The 26,137-nt window shown below is 33.4% G+C and overlaps 1 protein-coding gene across 1 annotated transcript in view; it reads right to left on the minus strand.

The window, feature by feature from the left end:
- LRP1B (LDL receptor related protein 1B) overlaps nt 1–26,137 on the minus strand; it is a 1,810,989-nt gene that overhangs the window by 121,864 nt on the left and 1,662,988 nt on the right. Inside the window, exons 72-77 of the mRNA XM_049711954.1 lie at nt 24,317–24,439; nt 18,493–18,618; nt 17,654–17,791; nt 16,030–16,164; nt 13,548–13,667; nt 11,671–11,912 (exon numbers count right to left, since the gene is read on the minus strand). Of these exons, the coding sequence (XP_049567911.1) occupies nt 11,671–11,912; nt 13,548–13,667; nt 16,030–16,164; nt 17,654–17,791; nt 18,493–18,618; nt 24,317–24,439 (884 nt within the window). The remainder of the gene's footprint in view (nt 1–11,670; nt 11,913–13,547; nt 13,668–16,029; nt 16,165–17,653; nt 17,792–18,492; nt 18,619–24,316; nt 24,440–26,137) is intronic.

Here is a 26,137-nt window from a genome sequence, read left to right on the forward strand (position 1 = left end):
GCAATCTTTTAGCATGCAGAAATATGATATCAGTTGTCTAGCATGAACATAGAAAAATACCTATTTTGGCTTTATCAGATGTTAATATACATACTTAATTTTCTATCCTATCGGTATTCTTGCTAAAATAGGACATGTTTTATGCAAAGCTTCACTTTTTTGAATTTAAGATTTTTATTTTATTTCGCTCATGCTCAAAACTGGGCTGATTATCTTTCCATTCTATATTTCTATACCTGGACTGCTGACAATTAAAACCTCAGATTCCTAATGATCACAGAACATTCAGAAGTTTGAGTTTGTGATACTTTTTCAGGTAAGCTGGCTGGTGAAAATTCTATTAATGGTGAATTCCAGAAGGATATATCAAACTTAGGTCACATTCCTAGAGTGAAGAATATGGCTTAAGGAAAGGGAAAAATGTTACTTTTCAATGCTGAGCATAAGAGATGCTGAAGAGTTATAGAGTCATTTAAATGTATACAGTTATTCTCTGGTTCCTTGATCAAGGAATCCCTAATGTCATTCTGGTATCAACTAAAGTAGTTGGAATATGGGATAAAGGATGGTCATGCCCAATAAATTCAACCTAAAGTCATGAGTCATCAGTGACAAGATGATTCTCAGAGAATAATGGCAGCAGGGTGAAGATGTTACTAGGTGTTCATCCTCAGTGACTCATAACATACTGAATGCTCAATTATTCTCAACACTGAAAAGAGAAGAATTGAACAGAAGAAGAAAACAACAACAAGAGACAGCAATAGGATGGTCTTATTATTAAGGAAACTGTGGCGAAATTAGGAAATCACCTCTATAATGAGTTCTATAGGAAATAAATAATCCCTTTCTATTGCTCACTACTTGACCAGGATTGTGAATAGCATTAGCCATCTAAAAGGGATTCTCATATTGAATGAGTGTTGGTTGGAGAGTGGCAGGCAAATTCCTGTTGGGTCTTATGGAGAAATTCAAAATCAATCAGGTACATACAAAAAGTGGGAAAACACAGAAAAAGTAAACTGAGGTTCTTGGCATGGAGTGGAGACTGACATGAAAAACAGAAACAGATAGTTAAGCCATTTGTCTCTAAAGAGACTGAAAACAAAACAACCAAACACATTAGGTTGGAAATAAGAAGAAAACATGAAACTCTCATTTGCTCCTTTGGCTAGCACTCTAGACAGACAGGCCAAAGAACTAGAGACACTAATGAGATATGTCATGTTTAAGAGACTGCAGAGGCGTGTGGTTACCCAGACAACAAAAGGCATTGCTCATATTTTTGCACAAAGTAGAAGACAAATTTTGACTGCTTCCTCCAGACAGATGATTTCTTTCCTAATAAGCTCTCTAAATACACAGCCGAAGTTTTGAGTCCTGAGGCATTCTTCTTCATAGAGATATATTAGTCGAATGAATGAAATGCTTAAAATCTTACAGAAAAAATGGCAGCCTGATTGTAACAAAAACAAGGTTACTGCTTTAAACTACCAGTCCTTTACAGCTGTGGATTGTAATGTATCTGGCACAATTCCAGCTTCAGTAAACTAAAGATATGTCTTTATATATGTCTTTATATATAAATACTGAAGGCATTTGTTTTAAATCAAGGAAAGAGGAAAATCTATGAAAGGAGAATGAAAACATTCAAGCCATGGAAATGCTATCTTTTGTAAAACAAAATTCCTATAGTTAGCAACATAATTTAAGAAAATATAGTTAACACAAGGATAGATTGAAGTGGTCACATATTTCATTTGTTCATGATTTTTCATCTTTGTGTATATCTAAGAAAAGAAAATTCAGTTCATTTTGCTGAAGTTAATTATCTCCTGATGCAATGCTAGTAAAACAAAGATGTGAAGACACTGTAAAGAACCTGTGCTTGTGTGGTGGGGGGAATCCACATTCAATAGACAACATCCTGAAAAGACCCAGATTTGTCTTTGGGTTACAGGGTCAATATTGTATGTGATTTTATCATTTTTTAACATGCTCAGTGTTCTTTAAACTTATTTGTTATGATTTACCACCCACCCTCCATAAAAAGCAAAACCCACTCTCAAAACCTTCATTCACACTACCAGCTAAACAAAAGATATCATGGAAGACGGGAAAGCACACAACATTTGAAATCAGAAACTTGGTTTAAGAGCCAGTCCTAGTTTCTCTATAAATTATGTGGCGCATAAAAATAAAGGATTTGGATTAGATGATCTGTTAAAGTCTTTAGCTTCTAAACACGAAATTATGTAACAGTTTAAAACATTATCCATTCTTTACAAATCTTAAGAATGCATCTAATGCTAAGTATGAATTTTCATGCATTAGTAAGTGAAAAATTTGTTGATACTTATGAGGGCAATTTTGACATCATCTCCCTATGTGAAAGACCTGGAATTAAGAAAGCAAGGTGCCTTTTGATGTTTACAGTTTAAACAAGCACAACAGCTGAGATGTAAGGCAGAACTATCTGAAAGCAGAGATTGCAAAATGGTACACTGAGGACTAAATTTAAGTTAAAGTTAAAAAAAAACCTATTAAGTAGATTCTAACTTTAAAATTAAGAAGATATCACTTTAACAAATTAAACTTTTTTTTTCTTAAAAATTAAGGATAAATAAGATAGTATATCAAAAGCAGGCCAACATTCCAGAGTAGCAGAGTCAATTAGCTGCTTCTGTTTTAATGAGATACATCTTCAGTTTGCCTCTCTCACCTGGACCCCTAATGTTTTGTCCAACCTGTTTCACTCATTTAACTTACCTATATAGCTGGTTTGCAACCCATGCTTTAAAGAGACAAAAGAATTCGACTTTAATGAATAAATCATGTATCTATAAGAAAAGGGGTTAAAACAGCAATAAACACATGGGAAAAGAAAAAGTCAGAGAAACAAATGTTGAGAGTGTGTCTCCAGAGTCATTAGGTAAGCATCTTGTAGATAAACTGGAATACTTATGTAGCAGATATGTAAATGTGTATGTATATATATATATGAATATGTACACATAAATTGGGCCCTTATAGTTCAATGTCTCTCCATCAAGTTCATTCAAATTATGAATATGTAAGTGTATGTGTACATATACATAATACTGAATTTTATATATCATTTTCTTTCCTGCTTCATTAACATTAGTTTCCTGCTGTTTCATTATACCCTAGATACACTAGCAATCCATTTTCTTTTTTTTTGAATTTTCTTTTATTTATTTTTTATACAGCAGGCTCTTATTAGTTATCTATTTTATACATATTAGTGTATATATGTCAATCAAAATCTCCCAATTCATCCCACCACCACCACCCCTCATTGGAGTCCATATGTTTGTTGTCTACATCTGTGTTTCTATCTCTGCCTTGCAAACTGGTTCATCTGTACTATTTTTCTAGATTCCACATATATGCATTAATACACGATATTTGTTTTTCTCTTTCTGACTTACTTCACTCTGTGTGACAGTCTCTAGATCCACCCAAGTCTCTACAAATGACCCAATTTCATTCCTTTTTATGGCTGAGTAATATTCCATTGTATATATGTACCACATCTTCTTTATCCATTCATCTGTCGATGGGCATTTAGGTTGCTTCCATGACCTGGCTATTGTAAATAGTGCTGCAATGAACACTAGGGTGCATGTGTCTGTTTGAATTATGGTTTTCTCTGGGTATATGCCCAGTAGTGGGATTGCTGGGTCATATGGTAGTTCTATTTTTACTTTTTTAAGGAACCTCCATACTGTTCTCCATAGTGTCTGTATCAATTTACATTCCTACCAACAGTGCAAGAGGGTTCCCTTTTCTCCACACCCTCTCCAGCATTTGTTGTTTGTAGATTTTCTGATGATGCCCATAGTAATCCATTTTCTAAGTCTAAACAGAATGTGAAATAATAATGAGGTCACCTTGTAGGCTACTTCCTGGGCATACAATTGACATTCTCCAGATGGTAGTCAGTCTTTTTGTGAGTCTGTGCTTTCAAACATTAACAGTTAGTTCAGTTAGGCCTTTTGGAAGACCTGAAAGCACATTATGTAGGCTGAGATCTCTAATACCTAAACCAGACCAAGACCAATCTTAATGATCACAATAATAATAAAAGTGATGTCTTCTTAATAAAGGAACTTTGATTCATTAGGGTAATTAAGGGAGGCAGAGAAAATAATGCATATTATAATTGTGAAGTTGCATTCTTGTAAATGAAGCATGATCTATTTATGGCTAGAAAAAAATGTGGGTGTATATGTGAATATTCATGGGTGTGAAAGAAGATGGGAGGGGTGTGGTAGGAGATGAGTCTAAACATCATGGAGAGACTTGTAAAACAATGATTTTTCAATGGAAATCCATTTGAATGTTTTAAGTAGGGAGATATGATGATGAGTTTAATGTTCTAAGATTATTTTGGCTATGGTGTGAAGAATGGCTTGGGGATGGGGACCAAGGAGATACAGGAAATTCAGAGGAGGCTTACTCAATGGACTCCAGAGGGGAGGATACAGGAGATTCAGAGAAGGCTTATTCAATGGACTCCAGAGGGGAGAATGTGAAAGTTTAATCTAGGCTTTTGTGAGACAAAAGTGGAAAAAATGGGATATATCTGGAGATAAAAATATTTAAACTTGGATGAATACCAAGGATGAGAAGAATAACTTGTAAAGGATAACTTTCAAGACTGACAAGCTATTGCCATGTCTCTTCAAGATTTTCAATTAATTTATTGCTTCTAGTTTAAAAAATATGACCTACTTTATGACAAGGTCTGTTCTAGATGCTAGGATTACAGTAGTGGCCAAACAGTAGGGGAAAAAAAAAAAACCCTGCCATCCGGGAATTTATTTATAGCAAGGTGAGGTAGACAATAGATAATGAACATAATAAATGAATAAAATATATGGTAGTGAAAAAAGATAAGTATTATGGAAATGAAAAAGAGCAAGGCATTGAAGATCCCAGGATGGGAATGGGGCAGTAGATTGCAATCATCAAAAAGTTATGTATTCAGAAGATGACATTTGAACAAAGACTTGAAGGAATTCAGGAATTGAGTCATGTAGGATATCTGGCTGAAGAACATTTTAGGCCAAGAGAACATTTCAGGAATGGCCTTACATTAGTAGGTACTGATGGGTTTCAGAAATAGCAAAGCTTCTCTGGAGAAGAGTGAGTAAGGGGGAAAGTAGTAGAAGATAAAGTCAGAGAAGTAACAGGAGACCAGATCTTTTAAACCCTTGTAAGATATTATGAGAATTTCAGTCTTTTCAGTGGGAAACCACTGGATATTTTTGATTTGAGATGTGATATAATCTGATTTATGTTTTATATGGAGCAGTCTGGCTACTGTTTTGTGAGTAATAATGATAGCAAGGAGACCAATTAGGAGGGTATTGCACTAATTCAGAAGAAAGATGATGGTGGTTCAAAACTAGGTCCTTGCAGTCAAGCTGACGTAAGGTATTCAGCTCCTGGGCATACCTTGAAAGTAGACTCAATAGTATTGCCTGATTTTGGAGTTATGAGAAAAGCAGAGGGGCCAAAAATGACTCTAAGATTTTTACTCTGAGTGCCTGGAAAATGGAGTTGCCATTGAATGAGATTGGGGCAGCAGATTTTGTGGATCATATGAATAGTTTATTTTTAGGCATGCTCCACTGGGGATTTTATTTTTTAAACATCCAAAAGGAAAACCAAAGCAAGCAGTTGGACAGAGCCTGATATCAATTAGGCAATTGTTAGCATGTGGTTATATGTTAAACCATGAAACAATATGAACTCTACAAGGAAGTGAGGAAAGATAGAAAGAAGAGGATCAAGGTCTGAGCCTGGGGCATTCCAATGTTAAGAGGGAAGGAGAAAAGGATCTAGCAAAAGAGACTGAGAGGTGAGGAAAAAAAGAGAGAACAATAAAAGAAAAACTATACTGATGATTCATCTTAGAACTATTTTGTATTACAGGGTTATTATTACATCAAGTGAAGTAACAAACAAAAAATCGACTTAAAGTTTAACTCTAAAGACTGATACTGCTACCATGAAGAGAAAGCTTTCTCAACTCTGACACTACTGACATTTTGGTAAGGATAACTCCTTGTGAGAAACTAATTTATGTATTGTAGGGTGTTAAGCATTTCCCCTGGCCTCTACTCACTTGATACCAGCAGCACTCCCCAGTTGTGACAATCAAAAATATCTTCAGACATTACCAAATGTCCCCTGGGGTGAAAGATCATCCCCAGTGGAGAACCACTGATTGTAGAACCACTAAGTGCTCTCTGATGTCTGCTTCCTCCATGACTCTAAGCATTTGTCAAGGTCTTTTAATGAATTTCTGTCTCCAAGTTTATTGAACACTTCTTTATCTTCCTTTACTTGATCTTTCGGCAGTACTCTAGAAATATAACTCCAAATTCTTTTTCAAAACACTTTGTTCTCTTAGTTTTTGTGACTCTACATTCTAGTTTTCTCCTAATGCACTGGGCACTCTTTGTCATCATTTTAATCTAGCCTCAGAGCTTCGTTCCAGTCCCCTCTTTACTTCCCCTGGTAATCTAACCTGGCTTCATGGTTTTAGATGTCTCCTCTATTTTTCTATTCTTTAATGTAAATCTCCAGTCCAGAGATTTAAGATAAAGCCTTGAATACATCACTGACTAACTGACATCTCTCTTGGATCTCTTACAGGTATCTGACTGAACATGACTAAAACTGAACCCACAGTTTACCATTTTCAGTATCCATCAAATTATAGAATCTGGAAACTCAGGTGTCAGTCTGCAGTCCTTCCTGTCCTCATTTTTCACATTCATTTTAGTTGCAAACATTTTTCCTTAAAATTCTACTCACTACCCTCCATTTCACTGAGACTACAATAGTGCAACATACCACCATTTCTAATTGGGAGCATAGTCCTCCTATGTGGTCTCCTTCTGTTCCAGTCTTTTCTCCCACCAGATCCATTCTCCACATAAAAAGTGAAATAGTTGTCTTAGATATAAATAAGATGGCATTACTTCCTTCTCAGCTCTTAGGTCTTAGCTCAAAATCTCCTTTCTTCAAATGTGCCTTTATTGATCATCTTACTCAAAACCTACAACGTTTAAGTTTTTCTCTCTAAGTCCAGTTTTTATTCCCCTCAATACACTTTTCAAAACTGGACATTTTTTTGTATTTATTTATTTATTAGTTTACTTTACTTTGTCTTCGTTCCACAGAATATAAACTTCATGAGGACAAGATTCTATTATCTTTATTGTATCCTAAGAACCCAACACCAAACCAAACAAACAGAACTCTTTAAATAAAGCTATGGGTATGATTGAATAAAACTTGACTGGTTCACCTTAAAATGCTATACAATCTGATCAATAACTTAATCAGTATTATTAATTATATAATCATATGTTTTATATGGTCTTATAAGATTTATGTTCAGTAAATTTTGAATATTGATCACAGCTGTTTCAGAACCATTAACTCTAATCAGTATGTATTACTGAGTGACTGTCTTATGCAGTTAACAACAGTCAAGCCACAAAATGGTAATAGTGTAATATCTGATAGTTTTAGATCTCTTCCAAAGTAATTGTAATAAATGATTTTAGCTGTTGACTGGTTTGAATAAACTCAGATGGTTTTAAAAGTATTCTTGCTAAGGAAGTATAGACAGTTTCAATTTAGAGTTTAATGGTTGTCATAAATTTATAATAATGAAGAAAAAAATTTTTGAAAATAAACTATCAATTTTTACCACTACCCAAACATCCTAAAACAAGACTTTGAAGTTTTTGCTAAAATGTGTGTACACACACACACACACACACACACACACGTATGGGTTCATAGACATACCTATAAATTTATGTTTATGTGTGTGTGTGTGTGTGTATACATGTGTATGAGATGTACACACAGACCCATATGTTGGGTATGAGGTTTATAGCTAGGACTCCAATTCAAAATTGAAACCTATTAAAGGAAACAGTTGAATATTTTGTTAAAGCTTTTCAGGAAAAATGGTCTAATCAAATTTTTTGAGAAAAAGTTATGATTATTAATGAATAAAATTATAAGTAAATTTATACTGAACATTCTCTTTTGCATAATGGAGAATATGCCAAAAATGGTATCTCATATTCACTTCTTAAAACCAGGTAGATCAGAGGAACGATTTGTTTTGCTCAGGAATATTCAGCTATTTAACTGTAAAAATCTAATCTGTATATTTAAAGTCATTTTCATTTTTCTAAGCATTGACCTACTTTATAGTGCTTGCCATCATGCATCTAGCATTCCATACTAGAAATGATAAATGGCCAGAAAGTATGTACAATTGTTGTATAACACTATCATATTCTGTTGTAACTACTAAAATTCAAATTCTCATTATGCTTTACATATCAATTGAATTATGCCAGTCTTTTAAGTTTTAAATTAATTTTCTTAAAGGAAAAATCTATCCATTTTGTATAGCTCAGGGGGGTAGAAAATCATAAGTAATTCTACCTATAAATAACTTAGTCTGCATTTGAAATTTAAATTTGCAATCCTAATTACTATTCCAACCATTTTCACAGATTACAGAAGAGAATTCCCTTCCTTATTTCTAAAAAAATATCATGTTAAAAACTATCTTCCTTTAGAATGGACTTCAGTTAATATTTAGCTGTCTGAGCAATATTCTGATTTCTGATATAACATATTTTCTGCTCTTTGCTGAGATGAAAATATTCCAGTGTTTTCAGTATCTGTGAATATGCTTCCAAGATATCCTGCTATCACATGGATAACTCCTTCCATTTGCTTCACTGATAATAGGGTTATAACTAAAGTATCCATAGTTCGATTTGTATATTTTTCTTTCTTTTACCTATTGATTCAGAGATAGAAATCAATGCAACATATTCAGTGTAGGGAAAAATCTTAAGTTTTGTTTTCTGAGGAGTGGGGAATTCTCAGGTCAGTATCATTTAATAATTGTGCCAAAACTTAGAAGATGAAATAGAGTGCATGTTCATTAAACTAATGGATGACTATCTGGTGACTGTTAAAGGAGCAAATATAATACATTGCAGGGAAATTCATGAGGGTAGAAAATCAATTCTTTATATACAAGATGGATTTCAAAGAAATAAATACAAATTGTCCAGGTAATAACTGAATAGACATAAACTATGTCACAATTTTTGGGGAAATCATACATATTTACTATCTGGAAGGGACTTTAGAAATTTTCTACTTCAATAAAGTAGTTAGCGTTCAGATGAGTATGTTGAGGCTCAGAGATGTAGCAAGTATCTCAAGTTAAAGTCTAAATTGTGTCACATTATAGCTGCATGGCCATAGATAAGTCATTTAATCATTCTAGAATGCACATTGCTCATTAACTTAAGGTGGTGAGAATGGATTTATTCCATATTTATAATATTGAGATATCAGGATTACAAAAAGGTTTAGGAAGCAAAGTTAAATAATTGCCCTTATCAGTGTAGCCTTAGGTATTTTTATACACATATATAATGCACTGGTTGGAATTTCTATGGAATGCTTAATGGTTTAGAACATGGTGCTAAAATTCATGGCTCAGAGGTTCCAGCCTTATAATCATGACATTTAGTTAGCTATGATGGGCTTCTAGAAAATATACCCTACTGTTACCCACTTTTCTTCCTATTGAATACTGTTAGTCATCGGTAGGTCTAAGAAGAGAGTGAAAAACAAATAGAAAGTCTAGATTACACAATACATCTTATTACTACCATTAAAAGACTAATGATGTTTCAAATCCTATTAGAAAAAGGCTAATCAATAACTTTGCATTGATGACGAAAGACTCTATACCACATTAATAAAATTAAAAATTAAAATATGTAAAATATATATTGATCCATTTATATATTTGAGTACATAAGAATAAATAGCTATTAAACAAGTTTGGCTCGTGGCCTACAATAAACAGTTTGCTAGAGGCTACTGATTGTATTTATCCATCTCCCCAAGGACAAAGCTAAAAAATTATCAAATCATTTTCACTGAAAATTATATGAAAAATAAAGATATATTTTTAGCAACTATCAAATTCAGGCAAGAGTAATTTGCAATTAATTTTTAATGTGAGAATATGCATTATAGGGAAGAAAATTTTGCCAGTCATCAGATCAACATCATCACCATCATTATCATATCATTGTTAATCTATACAGTACTTATGTGCCAAGAACTATTAATGCTAATATAAATATAGTGTGTGTGTGTGCATACGTGTATTCCTCACTAAAACCTCATGAAATGGAGAGTACAGAGAAGCTAAGAAGCTAGTAAGCAACAGGAACAAGATTAAAACCCAGTCAGTGTAATTTCACAATATATACTCTTTATCACTTCGTTAATACATGAAACTGTACCACAGGAACAATGTTTTTGCAAAGCAAACTTCTGTTTTAAAGATAAAGAAAGCTAAAGCTAGTCAAGACTGAGTCAGTCTTTTGGTCTGATTGGAAGGAGATGATATGTGAGTGAAGGAGGGCAGAGTGATCCACTGAAGTTCTTAGCTCTGTCCTAGAACTACCCTTAATAGAACTAAAGCTTTGTATAACACTGGGTTTGGGGAAGGAGGAGTTAAAGAAACAACTCTGATATATATGGATTTTTACTCACAGTTAATTTAATCTAAACTGAATTTAAAAGCTAATAATATAGCTTCTTTTAAAACCAGCTTATTGACACCTATTACTGATAAAAAATAGTGTTCCAGATTTCCATCAAATGATATTCACGGAGTTCAAATATTTACGGTAGATACCTCTGAAAAAGGTAGTGAAGACTTCCAGATAGGTGTCTCTGATTTGTTTCAAATACAAAGCTTTAATTATTTAGTAGGATTAAAGTAAGTTAATCCTACTGTGATAGTATTTGACTCTTTGGTTGTATGGGAATGGGCCAGGCCCCCCCAAAATAAGTCTTTATCTGTTATTTCTCTGTCAATTTGCTTCAAAATATAAAATACATAATAAATTGACATGCCCTAAAACAAAAAGGATAACCTACAACCACAAGTCTAAACAAATGTTCTAGTTTATTTTTCTCAAAAGGAATAACCATGATAATCCATGTGTCCGTCATACACCAGTAAACAATATTGCTCTATTTTGGATGTTCCCTGAAATATAGTTATTAGGAGTCAGAAGAAATGATTACACTATCGAATTGATCTCTTGCCCTGGAAGAGAACTATATTTCTCATATTGTTAAAAATGAAACAATTTACCCTGTATATTTTTGAGTTTATTTTCTAATGTAAAAACAAAGTGATGGTTCCCAATATGATCTCATGATGAAAAAAACCCTCATGTTCATAATATATTATTAAATACTATAAAATACAGAAAGTTCTAGAAATTTTAGGTATTATTAATTACCATTCTTATGTAACTACAGAAAATGTATTAAAAGAAACACATAATATCATGCAATTAAAATGAATTGTACCCAGCTATGAGAATAAAGGAGTAGGGAAATGTTCTATTTCTATACAGGGAGAATACTGGGAGGAATCACTGAATATATTAATTACCTCTTATAATCAGATACTGTGATTGACAGATTAAAAAAACAGGGAAGTGGGGGAAGGTGTGAGCCTTCAAATATTCAATTTTATTTACTTACAATCAAGCCACTGTTTGCTTGCCTTTTTTCTCTGCCATGTATCCTTTTGTAGAAAATTCCACCTGGATTAAACTGAGTACTCCAAATAATCATATCTCTCTGATAATATACATCCATCCCTGTTATCCTTGAATTATGTTCAAAATGAGAAATTTGTTGATGATCGCCACTGTAGTTGAATGGATATATAAAACCCAGGATATCAGTGTCATTAGCAATGTAGAGAACTTGATCTTCAGAGCCTGGAGATTATTATAATAAAATACAAAAATAAAATAAAATTCAACTAATGTAAAAGCAACGAATGTACTTTTAAATTAACTTGAATTGTTATTCTTAACACAGTTTCTTGCTCAATAAAAATAAACCGGCTTTATACCATCTTTTCGTCTTCATGACATTTATAAAACACACTTAACTAAACATCTCTAAGAGTTATTAATGGAGATTTTCTTAGGTCAAAGCTTACCTTATGGCTAGAAATTAGGTATTTGTAGTAGATATCCTTTTTATGAAAAGGGATTTCTATTTGGTAAGTCACAATACCTTATGTTTTAATGCTTTGGATCTGAATATTCAAATACCATGTTATATACTCACTAAGCCTCAGACATTCCTGAGCATTTAGTTTATGCACCTGAGTGATCATTACCTTAGGCTAAGAAATAAAAATTACAAGATGAAGAGTCGTCTTCTTCCAATATTCATATATGTCAAATGTTCTTTTATTTTTATTTTATAAAAATATCAGTGTTTATTATATTAACATGCCATAATCTCAATATTTTCTAGAATCTTGCTAACTGGAACCATGTAGCCTGAAATTTTGACACCTACAATACAATACTGATGTAATCTGCATACTGAGACAAGTAAAACCCTAAAGAGAATCCTGAAAATAGTAACTAAAATATTAATGAAACCGTAAAGGAAGACTGAATTGCATATATAATATCTGCAAATTAAAAAAAATAATAATACACGAGTTGTAGTTCAGCTCTATAGGCTCAATAGCTCTCACTTAGTAAATGGTTACTATGTGATAGGAGATGTATTAAGTCTTTGAGAATTTATCTCCTCTTACAACAACCATGGAAAGTAAGGATTAGGCCTCCCATTTTACAGATGAGGAACTGAGGCTCAGAGAGTTTAACTTCCCTGAGGCCACACAATCAGGTGCAATGCTGGGATTCAAATACAAGTCTGTCTAATTCCATAGCCCATTCTTGCTTGATTCACTATATCATGTTGCTTTCCTCTTGTAATAACTGTCTTATTAACATTGTTAATCATGCCCTGTAGCTAACAATATTTAAATTACAATATTATTTAGTAAAAACATAAAAGCATTAAAAGCCATATCTAAGAAGCCCCAAATATATATCTGTAATTTAATTTTTTAAAAATGATATTCATAAGTAGAGGAGGTCTGAATTTGAAGACATAATTTTATTTTAAAACCTTTAAATTCTTACTCAAAATTCCATTCTCCTTATAATGCTAACATTTAATTTAACTTGTTATTTTTATCCTAGTGGTATAATGTTTCCTCAAGTACACTGAGAGCAGGCCATAAAGAAAGATACTTCATATTCTATCACATTGACTTTTAAATTTTACCTCCTGATAAATTGTTTCAAACACAAAAGTGATTTTAATAGTAGCCAGGTATTTGACAGCCATGTTTATAAACCTTCCCAGATTATATTAAGAATGATAATAAATAAATTGGACAATTTAACAAGTATTAAAAAGAGATTTATTTTATATTTTCAGGCATTAAGCCATTGCGAAAATGCAATATGAAACATTTTTTTCCCATAAAATGTTTACAACAAATTATAATAACATTTAAAGTAATGGTTATATATCCTTACCTTTTGCTATGCAGGTGTTATTTCTTTCTTGAAAATTCTGGTCGCACACACATTTATAGGATCCTTCCATGTTTACACATTGGTGGGAACACGTGCCAAACACCAAACATTCATTAAGGTCTAGAAAAGAAGAGCTCAAAATAGCACCATCATAACCCCAATTAGTACTGTCATTCTTTCCACTTTTCAAAAAAGACATGTATTTTGTGTCCTTCAACTTATCATTCCTATTTCTTTCATTTTCTTTTCAAACTGTTAAGTCTGTGACTTGCTATGTAATATTTTCCGGCCATAACAATTTTTTCACAAGTTTCACTATAATGACTCATCAATTGTTTGTGCATTGCTTGTTAATCCACTTAACACGTTGAAATATCCATTTCGAACTTCCCTAGTATTTTCATTCACTTAAATAAAGGTTGAGTTTTCTGATTACCTGCCGCCATACCTTTGCACATATCATATGATATTCCTGTGTCCTGTAATGCCCTTGCTTTTTACATAGAAAATTTCTACTCATCTCTCAAGATTCACCTGAAGTGAAGCCTTCCTTGGTCTTCACCAATATACAGTAATGGTTATCTATCTCCTAGATTCTCCACTTTTTGCTCTCTTGGAATTTCTATCTTATGCCCCACATATGAAATATAGTTCATATGGTATTTCATGTATGTGGTCACATATTCATATCCCCTACTTGACTGTCAGTCCCTTGGGATCATAAATTAGTATTGATTCATTTTTTTATTGTCAACATTTTGCACAATTCCTGGCAAAGAATGAAGATGTGGATACACCTCTAACACACTTCTGGCTTCATGTATACAAAGTGGCTATGTAACAAGAAGGGCCAAGTGAACAAACAACAACAAAATCTTGAATGCCTACATAAAAATAAATATATATAAATCATAAGTAATAAATAAATCTTAGGCAATATTCTATGGCTTAGCACATGCCTCAAATTTTAAAGTTTTAAGCAGGGCCAGGATTGAGGTCAGGTGATTCTGGTGAATTATCTACCTCCTCTACTTCTGCTTTCAATCAGCATAAATTCCTCTGCCCCCTTTATCACTTATAGTTGCCCTAATTACATAGTAAATCTGTGAGATTAATCCTCCTCTTGAATTAGAGGAATTTAAGGATAAGCACAGCAATAGTAATTTTCTCTTGTTAGCACTCAACAGTGTTCCAAAGCCTCAGTGGTAGAGATGAGGACTTTCCCAGTAACATTTGTAAGTGACAGTGCCAAGGCTTAAACTCAGGCTTCTTGATTCTATTGTCTCTACTATGATACTTTGCCCAAAGTGAACTTACGTACTCTCACGAGTGCAATTCTGCGTTTAATTGAAGTGTAGGCTAAAGAGACAAAACTGAATTTACTTGTTGACAAATGCTATACCAGGGATAAGTAAAATACATGGTTATCAGCTCTCAGCTATCAACAAAGTATTTCTTGAAAGAAGAAATAATCTAGTCGAGAAATAATTCGCTTTTTTATTAAAATAGAGAAACTTAAGTTGTCAGTTTTCAGTGTTCCACGTTAATGAAGAAATAAAATGGCATGAATGATCTAAACAAGTATATAACTCAAAATGTTCATATATATGATGTGATTACAATTATTTCCCCTTTGGATGAGTATAATTAATTTCAATAATTCCATTTTGATTGACACAAAGTAAAAATCGCTTTTATTTACCCAAGAATAACACAAGGAGACAATCAAGAAGAGAGCTTGTAGGTGAAAGCATTTTACGAGTTGAATTTGCCCTGGATAAGCCAGACTTGGATAATTTAGGTTTGGCTCTAACCACAATAATATCAATATTAATGGAGAAACTGGCAGAAAGTGCATATAGGTCTTTATTTCATGGCTCTGTAGTTAAAGACCTGGTGTAAATTATATTTACATATAACTTACTATGAGATTCTGGCTCCCTTACATGCTCAGTTTTTAAATGATCACAAGTAAGCTGACAGAGATTTATTTAAATCCTGTCTTTGAATTTTAGGAGACACTCTTGATAATATAAAGCACTGTTTAAGACGTGGTGTTAGGACAAAAGCCCACAATTCTCTAAAAGTGAATTACCTATCGCAGTATTGCAAATGCCACAACTCAAGAGAAGTGTGGGATCATAAACATGTGCTTTCGTGAAGGCCTCTAATTCTTCAACAGTTTCTGAACCAGCAATTTCGTTATTTGCATTTCAAAACACAATTGTAACAATACAATAGAAATTCCTGCAGGTCTGAATCTACTATACGAAAGGCTTTGTAAGCCTCAGCAACAGTTAGCTTAGCAGTGCAAACAGTCTCTTGACCCCAGGGACTTTTACTCTCATAAGTAAAACGGTATCCCATAGATATGCACCATTCTGATGAAAATCAGTCCCCTGTCATCTCACAATTTAGCAGCTTTGGGAGTCTTTTCTAACCTAAAGATTTAAGAGCAAGCTGTTGAGGAAATGTACTATACCTTCACACTGTCTGTTTTTCATGTTTATCTGAAATCCAGGCTTACAGCGACAGAAAACAGATGTTTTTATTTGATTACAATATGCATCATCTCCACATGGATTCACATTATCTTCACAGGTATATTCAGCGGGAGCTAGGATTTAAAAATATGATCAAAACTGATATAATTCTAATTCCTGAGTGGGAGTTTACTATTTTTCTTAATTTAAAATTACATTTATTATTCCATAGATAACTCGTTTTGAATTTATAAGGTTATGGTCTTCTCCCCATATAAGCCCTCATTTCTTATAAAGGTATAGAAGCAGATAAAAACCAAAATCAATTACATTAGGGATAGTTTAGACCAAGCTGCCAACAGCTGATATTTACAGCTGTGATTGAGCTATACTACTTTCCAAAAGGAATTCGAGAATCAATGGCTCTAATGACAGTCTATCTTTACCATGATACAATGTACAAGAGTCACATTCTTCTCTAAGAACCAAAACATTCCCTAGAAGCTACCTAGAGATGTAGGCATCTCTTGCTAACTTAAACTTAGTATTCAGGAACTCAGTCAAGGGTGCTACCATGTTACTCAAGCAAGAGGTTAAATTATCAGTTCCTAAACACATACAGGGAGCAGCATCTGAGTTTGTAATATGCTCCAATGGACATGGACTGCAATACAAGTTAGGACAGACTATGTGTTATTTGTAGTTTCCAGCATGGTAATTGCAACTTCATTGCTTTATCTCCAATTCAGGAAAATATTTTAGAGTGCAAATAAAAGAGAGGCACATTATTATAGGGGTAACATTGAATTAGCTCTATTTTACTTAAATCTAATTACATGAGAAATATGAAAACCTTAATTATCAGAAATATAATGTTAATTCCCACTGATTCTTGACTATTTTGTAATTAATTAAAATACACCAGTGGAATTATATACACCACGATTGAGATATACATGGCCATATCCTGGTGGATACTGCTTCAACATCCAGTGAGGAACAACTTAAGTATAAATGAGAACAAAATAAAAGACTCAAGAATTGGAACTATTTTGTGAGTTTTACAAGCAATATGAATTTAAGGTCATAAGTTTAATTAGTTTTCCCAATATGGAAAAATCAGATATCAAACATTAAACACAAAATTATTCACAATCAAGGTCTCATAACTTAAGTATCATAGCACTCTAACTGAATAAAATAATGATGTCGTCTTTGAGAATGACTCAGCAATGGATTAAGATTTTAAAACGTTAAACAAATTATTAAGACCTTTACCATCATTCAAATGAATATCACTGTAAAATTCAGAAACTATTAAATTTGTATTTTATAAATAAAATATTAAGGAATATAGATTTCTTTGCTGATATCAAGGTCTGTATTTGGATAAAGTTTCAGCTTTAACAAATATACTCATTGTAAAATCAACCTTTCCTACCTCATACTTTAAATTAATTAAAATGATATTCTAAGGTTACTTTGGCAAAGGCCTAAAGACAAGTATTACTTAAGCACATTTGGAAGCGCAATCTTTTCTCACCGCAGTAAAGAAAATTTTAGTCATGTTGAAGCAGAAATTGAACTTGTGTGTTGCTGCATTTTAACAGGAAACAAACTCACTTATTCTGCAGGCTTGTTCATCTGAACCATCTCCACAGTCATCAAGCTGATCGCACTGGAGGTCCATAGGGATACATTTTTTATTACTGCAAGCAAACTCATCTTTTTTACAAGGTCTTGCTTTATATGTAAGCTTACCTATAGAGTTATTTAAAAAATGATCAGCACTTCACAGAATCAAAACAAATTTACTGAGTTTATAACAGGTTCAAGATTTTGCTAAACACTATGAAAAACATAGATCCATAATCCTTTATTTGAAGCTCTTGGGGCTAAATGAAAAAAACATTCTGAAATTTTTGATTCTTAGAAAAATAACACTGTATTTACCCTATAATAAATAACACTATATTTCCACAGGAAAATTTCTGAATATTCACCCTAAGTGAGATTTTTTTAAAAAAGTAATATAAACTACCTCAGACCAGTTCAAGTCAGGGTCTGTCACCAAATGGTTTTGCTGCATATTTTAGTAAAGCTTTTGGTTTTTTGAGTTTTAATTTCTGAATTGTGAAAAAGGGACTGTGTACGCATACATACAATCTATATAAACACTTTTCCCCCAAGAAGTTGTTTAACAGAATATTTTAAACCACTATATTGTTTCTCTCATGCAGTACTTTTTAGAATAAAGTACCTATAACCAATGGAGATTTACAGACCTGGAGGGAGCGGATAAAGTTGCACAGCTCTACTATGCAAATCAAATGTTAGTGGATTATCTTCATACCCTGTATGAAGAATATTGAAAATATTTTTTTTTTATTTTTTAAGCCCTAAAATCATTATATTATCTGTAGCTGTCACTGAATCAATTATTTCACATTAAAAAGATTTACCACCACAGGGATCTTCATCTGAGTTGTCCCCACAGTCATCAACCCCATTGCACATTTGCTCAGGCTGCAGGCATATTCTGTTATTTCTGCATCTGTGCGGTCTTGTGGGTGGGCAAAGAAATTTTTCTGAAAAAAAAAGAAAAAACAAAGCAGCTCCTTTGGGTACACTGACTTATGGAGAACCATCCTTCTTTTGTCTTCCTTTTATTTTCTTCCTTTTCAAATCCATAATCTAGCTTTTCTGAATATCTTTTGTTGTGGGAAGTGCTTACATGTAGATACTAGAAAAATGTGTGATAATAGAAGGTATGATCCTAGTTATTTATATTAACAACAGAAAAGAGTGCATAGCTGAAATGTTGAATGAAGTAAGAAAAAAAGCCAAACGTCATGGTTTTATTTCCAAATGGTTTATCTTAGCTGACTTCCCTTAGTGTACCAAATTAATTTATGCCTATGGTTTATACAACATGGCAGGACACAGCTATCTGAAAGAGCAATTTCACACAGAATAGAGCTTGAGCAAGCATATGTTATGGATCCAAAATTGAAAATAGGTCATTCAGCAAAAAAAAAAAAAAAAAAAAAAATCCCAACAACACTATAACTGTGTTTCTTACTCTCTGTCTCCATAAACAAATGGGCCGATATGTATTTAAGGCAAATAAGGTGATCTTACTTATTCATTTTTAATGTGTGTGTGTGTGTGTGTGTGTGTGTGTGTGTGTGTGTGTGTGTGTGTGTATGAGACTTAAATAAACAATTAAAGCCAGGGAATTTTACACTTGTCCTTTCCATCACTATCGAATCTGAAGACTTCTACCCCTAAAGTAGGAAACATCTCTAATGTCTTCCCAATTTCATATGTGGAATACTGCACGGTTCTATCATTGGTCCCCTGATGTTCTCACTCTTGAATTCTCTGCTTAGATATTCTCATTCATTCTCATGGATTTACTTGACACTATATTCTGAAGACTTTCAATTGCTATCTAATTCTAGCATCTCATAGTTAATTATAGGACGTTCCCTTGGGAATTTAAAATTCAACAAGTTCAAAGCTCAATTCTTCATCATCTTCCCTTGACCTCCTTCTCCTCAAACAAGCTCTGTCTTATTTCCATAGTTCAGTTTGTGGCACATAATAGCCACAAGTTTGGGATTATTCTAAATGCATCCTCTCACTATGCTTCAACTCTTATTAGTCAACAAGTGCAGTTGGTATTGTCCCAAATTTGCCTTCTTATCTCCATGCATACCAGTTACAACTCCAACAGCTCAGCTATTTATTATTTCTTACAGAGATGACTGTCGTAGAATCCTTAATGTCTCAGTTTCATTGCCCAACCTAAAATCTTCCCAAAGCCACCAGAACAGCAATCTGATCATTTCTTCCATAGCTATTCATCACTTCCAGAATAAAATTTAAGATACTTTACATGGCATAATAGACTTATCATTATCTTGTCCATGCCACTCCTACAGACTCATCCCTTGTCACTCTTTATTAGCTCCTTAAATATGCCATATTCCTTCTTGCCACCTTCCTTGTTTTAATTAAATTCTGTTTTTCTCTCTAAGCAGAGTTCCTCCTCTTCAGGTTTTTTAGGAATGTCTCTTAAATTGCTCAAACCTCATGTTATCTCATATTTGAAGACATAATAATTTCCTACTATGGCTTCCAGAACTTTGCTACTATATATTCATATTCTATTTTTTAAAATAAACTAAAAACAAAAACTGTTATTTTGAGGACCAGGCATTTGGTTGTATTTTTTTCTTATCTCTATTTTCTCATTAACCTTATAAACATCACCCCCTCCCCAATTCACTGAAGACTGTAGCACCATCCCTCACAGCTATTTCTCTCCATCTAAATTATTCCAGCATCCTAGGTGACATCAACATCCATATGAGCAAACTAGCCAATAACTGCACCCCTTAACTTCCTGATTTTCTCATACCCAATGTCCTTTTACTCTAATCCACCTAGGCCACCCATTCTTCTAGAAGGCTGTGGACATGGGTGGATTTCAACAAAATTATCTTCTTAATTTAGCCAATGACAGTTCCTGCTGCCCGCAGATAAGAAACACTGACACAGCCGGATTTGCTATTTCCTCCAATTGCTTCATTTACAAAGCCACTAATTTTAAAAGTCTGAACAAAAATTCTGACATCAATCTCCAGTTAGCCAACTTTTTAATTCAACCAGTCTCATTAAAGATGCTTTTTCAGTCTTACCTGAAACTTTAGCCCATTGATACGTCTAACTCTTCCTTATTTACCATTGCCTTTTTCTCTTTACTTCCATTTCTGTTGACATTAGATTCCACATTCCATTTTTAATTTACTTATTTGATATTTATTGATAACCTTTATATGTTGGACATTCTTCTAAGTACTTTTAGAAAATCACTTGTGTCCAAATAATCTGGATTCTCTGGCCCTTTTGCTTTTTTCATCTTAATTATCAGAATCCCAAACTTAGATGAATGAAACCATCTGCTATCCCAGTGTCTGCATCTGGGAAGCCCAGGAATGTTGCAGATGACCATACTGCAAGACCAACTGATATCACAAATATGAATATTTATCAATGCCAGGTAGGCCCTGAACACTACTTGGAAATCATTCATCTATATATTTATATCTATCTATATCTAACGTCACTCTTACTCTTTGCAGTAATGATTCAAATCTGCATTCCTTTTGAATCTCCCTACCACACCAACCTTTCACATTCTATATATGAACATGCTTCCTTACTATACATAAAAAAGTGGAAATTAAAAGATTAAAAAACTGTTATTATATCATTAAATATGTGTACATCCACCTGCATCTGCATATAGTCTATCAACTCATTTCAAGGGGTCATTACCCTTATCTAAAACTGATTTTTTCACTTGCTCTGAAGCTTAATTTCCCCTGCTTCTTCAGGAATTATCCCATCTTTCTTGAAACATTTTATTACCTTCGTATTTCTCTTGTTATACTTCCTTTTTCTTTTTGCTTATCCTTTTGTTATCACTCACCTGAGTCTCTTCTGGCTGTTCATATTTATCTAGATGTTGGTGGCCCTCAATATTCTATCCTAATCCCTCCCTTTTATGTTTTACTCCCTCCCAGCCTAAATCTTACAAATTCCATAGTATTTACTACTACATTTTATGCTGACTCTCAAATTTATATTTCTAGACCAGCTCTTTAAGCTCTAGAACCAAATATCTAGCACCTACTTTAAATCAGTACTTGAATGTCTCCTCAGATGCATCTCAAGCCAGACTTCTAATCTTTACTTGCAAAACTGTTCCTTTTCCTGTGTTCCCCATCTATTCAAATGTGCAAGCGAAAACAGCCTACAAATTATACTGGGCAACTTCCTGTCTCTTGCCTCCTATAACTACTCCATTATTTAATCCAATTCATTTTGCTTTTTAAATCACATTCAAACTGCGTATACTTTGCCATCATGGTCTGTCATTATCTTAATCCAAGCTACCCGCATAGCTTGCCTTGAGCTCTGCAACTGTCTTAACTATTCTTGCCTATTTCTATCCAGTATTTGTGAAATATAAATATGACTATGTGCCTCCTCTATTTTAAATTCTATAGTACTTTTAATTGCTTTCAGGCTAAATCTAAAAATCCCTATCTAGACTCACAAGTTTCCATGTATCTCTCCTGTCTCTTCAGTTTCATCCATTATCTATCTTGCTCTGTATTCTCCAAGCACACATGTCTTTCAGCTTCTCTAGTAAACTATGGTTCGCTCTACCTCAGGGCCTTTCTACATCTTGTTTCCTTTGCCTAAAATGTTGTGTCATCCACTCTCACTCCATCCCTTTCACCTACCTGGCAGCTATAAATTTCTCAGACTCAAACTCAAATGTTACTTCTTATAATCCAAGATTGAGTAAAATCCTTCTGTTCTATATTTTTATAACTTATTATACTTTTTCTTCATTGCATGTATCATAGTTTATAACTATATATTTTTGTGATCATTAATATCCCTCTTCCACTAGACTCTCAGCTCTTGAAGTCTGGGTCCATATCTGTTTCTCTCATCATTATATCACCACAAATAATCACAGTCTCTAGCTTAACAAATATTTATTAAATGAATGAATGATACTTTTCCCCACACTGTTCTCTATGCCTATGGTGACTTTTAGCCTAGATCTTTCAAAACTGTAGCTTTCTGAATTCCCCTTCAGGCAGAGTTCATCTTATCCCTCTCTGCCTTGTCTTTACTTAATTCTACTATTGCTTAAAATATAATTTATGGAAATTATTATTTTCCAACCAGAATAAGATCTCCTTGTCAAAGAGAACCATGTTCTGTTCAGGTTTTTTTTAATCCCAATTACTTAGCACAGTCTCCAGAACATCATAGCTTGACTCAGTGTTGATACTGATGACTGAGGGGAATGCAAAAATATTCACAGAATTAAGCTGGATGTATTTTACAAGTTTTCCAGCAGCTATGCAGCATGTCCCTGAGAATCATTTCCTGGCCGTTGAAGTGGTTCTGGGGAGGGGGGTGACTCTGGAGCCCCACGTGGTTAATTAGTTTCCAAACATTTCCTATTACACTCAATAGTTTTGTGTTGAAGTGGAATAGAGAATAGAAGAAAAAAACATAGTTTATAAAAATAGTAGGTTTTGGCTTGATACTGGTAAACTCATATTTTTTCAACTATTATGATTCAGAAACAATACTATCTCTGGTCATTCTCTAGAGTTCACTTTGTAAGATTATGTAGAAGAACTGAAATTGAAATTTAGTTATATCACTTATCAGTTGTACCTACAGAGATCAATTCTCTAACTACTGTCTCTTTCAAATTTTAAAACATGTTTAAAATAAAGCTGCCTCCTTGTTTCATATTTTTTTCTGTAACATCTGTAGTCAATATCATCACCTATCAAAATAATTAGTTTAATTTGATATACCAAATAGAACATAGAATTTAAGAACATACACTCATGCTATGCTTTCCTTAATTCACCTGATGTGCTATTTAGTTATACCCAAAGTAGTAGTATTTTTCTTTAAGTTAAAAGTTAAATTACCTTTTTGCTGAGATTAGCAAAAGAATGAGATGAAGAAAAAAAGTGTTTACCAAATACAGGAAATCATTTAATTTGGTGATCTAAAGGCGCACATTTATATTTATAGTTCGTGGTTGCATAATCACGCTTGTGACTAATGTCAGAAGTAACTTGAATTTGAAGAAGAAATAAATTTTGTTAAGATTTTCAGATTTAAATGTTAAATAACTCCTAATTGTGGTTCTCCACCTAACATTTGTAAGATATATATATATAGATAGATAGATAGATGATGTCTATATATCTCTATGTATATTTATTTCCCTTCTCTGAATAACCACAGTCTCAGTAGTGGGTGACTTGTGGAAGTACATGATTTGATTATGCACATTTTTTCCATGCTTATCTGTCAAAAAAATTATTTTAGCCTAAAACACCAATTGGGAATAAAGCCAAAGTCCTTATATGAACCTTACTCAATACAAAAGGTCAACTACTCTAAATCCTCCTAGACAGACCATAATCTATCTTTTGAATACTGCTGACATGTGCAAGTTCAGATTTAGGAGGGCTCTCTATAAAGTCATAAACTTTGAGCAGGGTTATCTCTTATTACCTGACCAAAAGCTGTATCTGTGGCTATACTTTATCTACCTAACCCCAGGACGGTAAAATTTGTGGTTCACCTCACCACTTCATTGATTCACGCTGGCGCACTACATCAGGAGATGAGTACAATCTAGAGCCACGTGAAATGCCATACCACACATGTCAGGGGCTTCGTCAGAGTTGTCTCCACAGTCATCTTCTCCATCACACACCCAGAAATGTAGTTTGCAGAGGGAATTATTGCAAAGGAACTCATCCGCTCTACATATATTTCCTCCTTTATTTTAAAACAAAAAAGAGACAGAGGGATATAGCATAATTAATTCCAGTCAGCAAAACACATATTCCTCTAATTCTCAGCTCAGTATCTAGTGTCTCATTTCCTTATTTTTTTTTCCTGTATAATACTAGGAACATATAACGTCCAAACTTTTTTTTAAAAGGTATTCGTTTTTAACTTTTCAAAACAATCTGATATCACACTCATGTCTATCATATTTTCTTTAAAAAATATTGATCATAGGATGATAGAATCAAGTTTTCTCAAATATAAATTCCCTTCCATTTCATATCATTTCTATGTTACTAAGTGTAAAGAAACTTAGATTTTAGATAGTATTAATTTTCTTTACTAAAAATTATGCTGTTCTGAAAAGAAAAGACACTTTAAAAATTATTAGATAATTCAGTTCTATCTGGAAACTGACAGACTGATCCATTAAAAACAGAATGACCAGGAAAAAGTTTTTGCAGTCATAGAGAAACAGTTAATTTTATAACAGAAATATAAATTGGTGATGTGAGGAAATATTATTTATTCTTATAAAAATTGTGCAATAGAGTACTCTTTCTGTGCATATTTTTTAAATGTTTGTATTCTTTCTCTCTTTACAGTTAAATAGAAAGCATTAATCAACAAAACAAAACAAAACAAAGGCCCAGGACCAGATGGCTTCACAGGCGAATTCTATCAAACATTTAGAGAAGAGCTAACACCTATCCTTCTCAAGCTCTTCCAAAATATAGCAGAGGGAGGAACACTCCCAAACTCATTCTACGAGGCCACCATCATCCTCAAACCAAAACCACACAAGGATGTCACAAAGAAAGAAAACTACAGGCCAATATCACTGACGAACATAGATGCAAAAATCCTCAACAAAATACTAGCAAACAGAATCCAACAGCACATTAAAAGGATCATACATCATGATCAAGTGGGGTTTATTCCAGGAATGCAAGGATTTTTCAATATACGCAAGTCAATCAACATAATATACCATATTAACAAACTGAAGGAGAAAAACCTTATGATCATCTCAATAGATGCAGAGAAAGCTTTTGACAAAACTCAACACGCATTTATGATAAAAACCCTGCAGAAAGTAGGAATAGAGGGAACTTTCCTCAACACAATAAAGGCCATATATGACAAACCCACAGCAACATCTTCCTCAATGGTGAAAGACTGAAATCATTTCCACTAAGATCAGGAACAAGACAAGGTTGACCATTCTCACCACTCTTATTCAACATAGTTTTGGAAGTTTTAGCCACAGCAAATAGAGAAGAAAAGGAAATAAAAGGAATCCAAATCGGAAAAGAAGAAGTGAAGCTGTCACTGTTTGCAGATAACATGATACTATACATAGAGAATCCTAAAGATGCTACCAGAAAACTACTAGAGCTAAACAATGAATTTGGTAAAGTAGCAGGATACAAAATTAATGCACAGAAATCTCTGGCATTCCTATACACTAATGATGAAAAATCTGAAAGTGAAATCAAGAAAACACTCCCATTTACCATTGCAACACAAAGAATAAAATACCTAGGAATAAACCTACCTAAGGAGACAAAAGACCTGTATGCAGAACATTATAAGACACTGATGAAAGAAATTAAAGATGATACAAATAGATGGAGAGATTACCACGTTCTTGGATTGGAAGAATCAACATTGTGAAAATGACTC

This window comes from Orcinus orca, chromosome 7 (genome assembly GCF_937001465.1).
Source record: "Orcinus orca chromosome 7, mOrcOrc1.1, whole genome shotgun sequence".
Lineage (NCBI taxonomy): Eukaryota > Metazoa > Chordata > Mammalia > Artiodactyla > Delphinidae > Orcinus > Orcinus orca.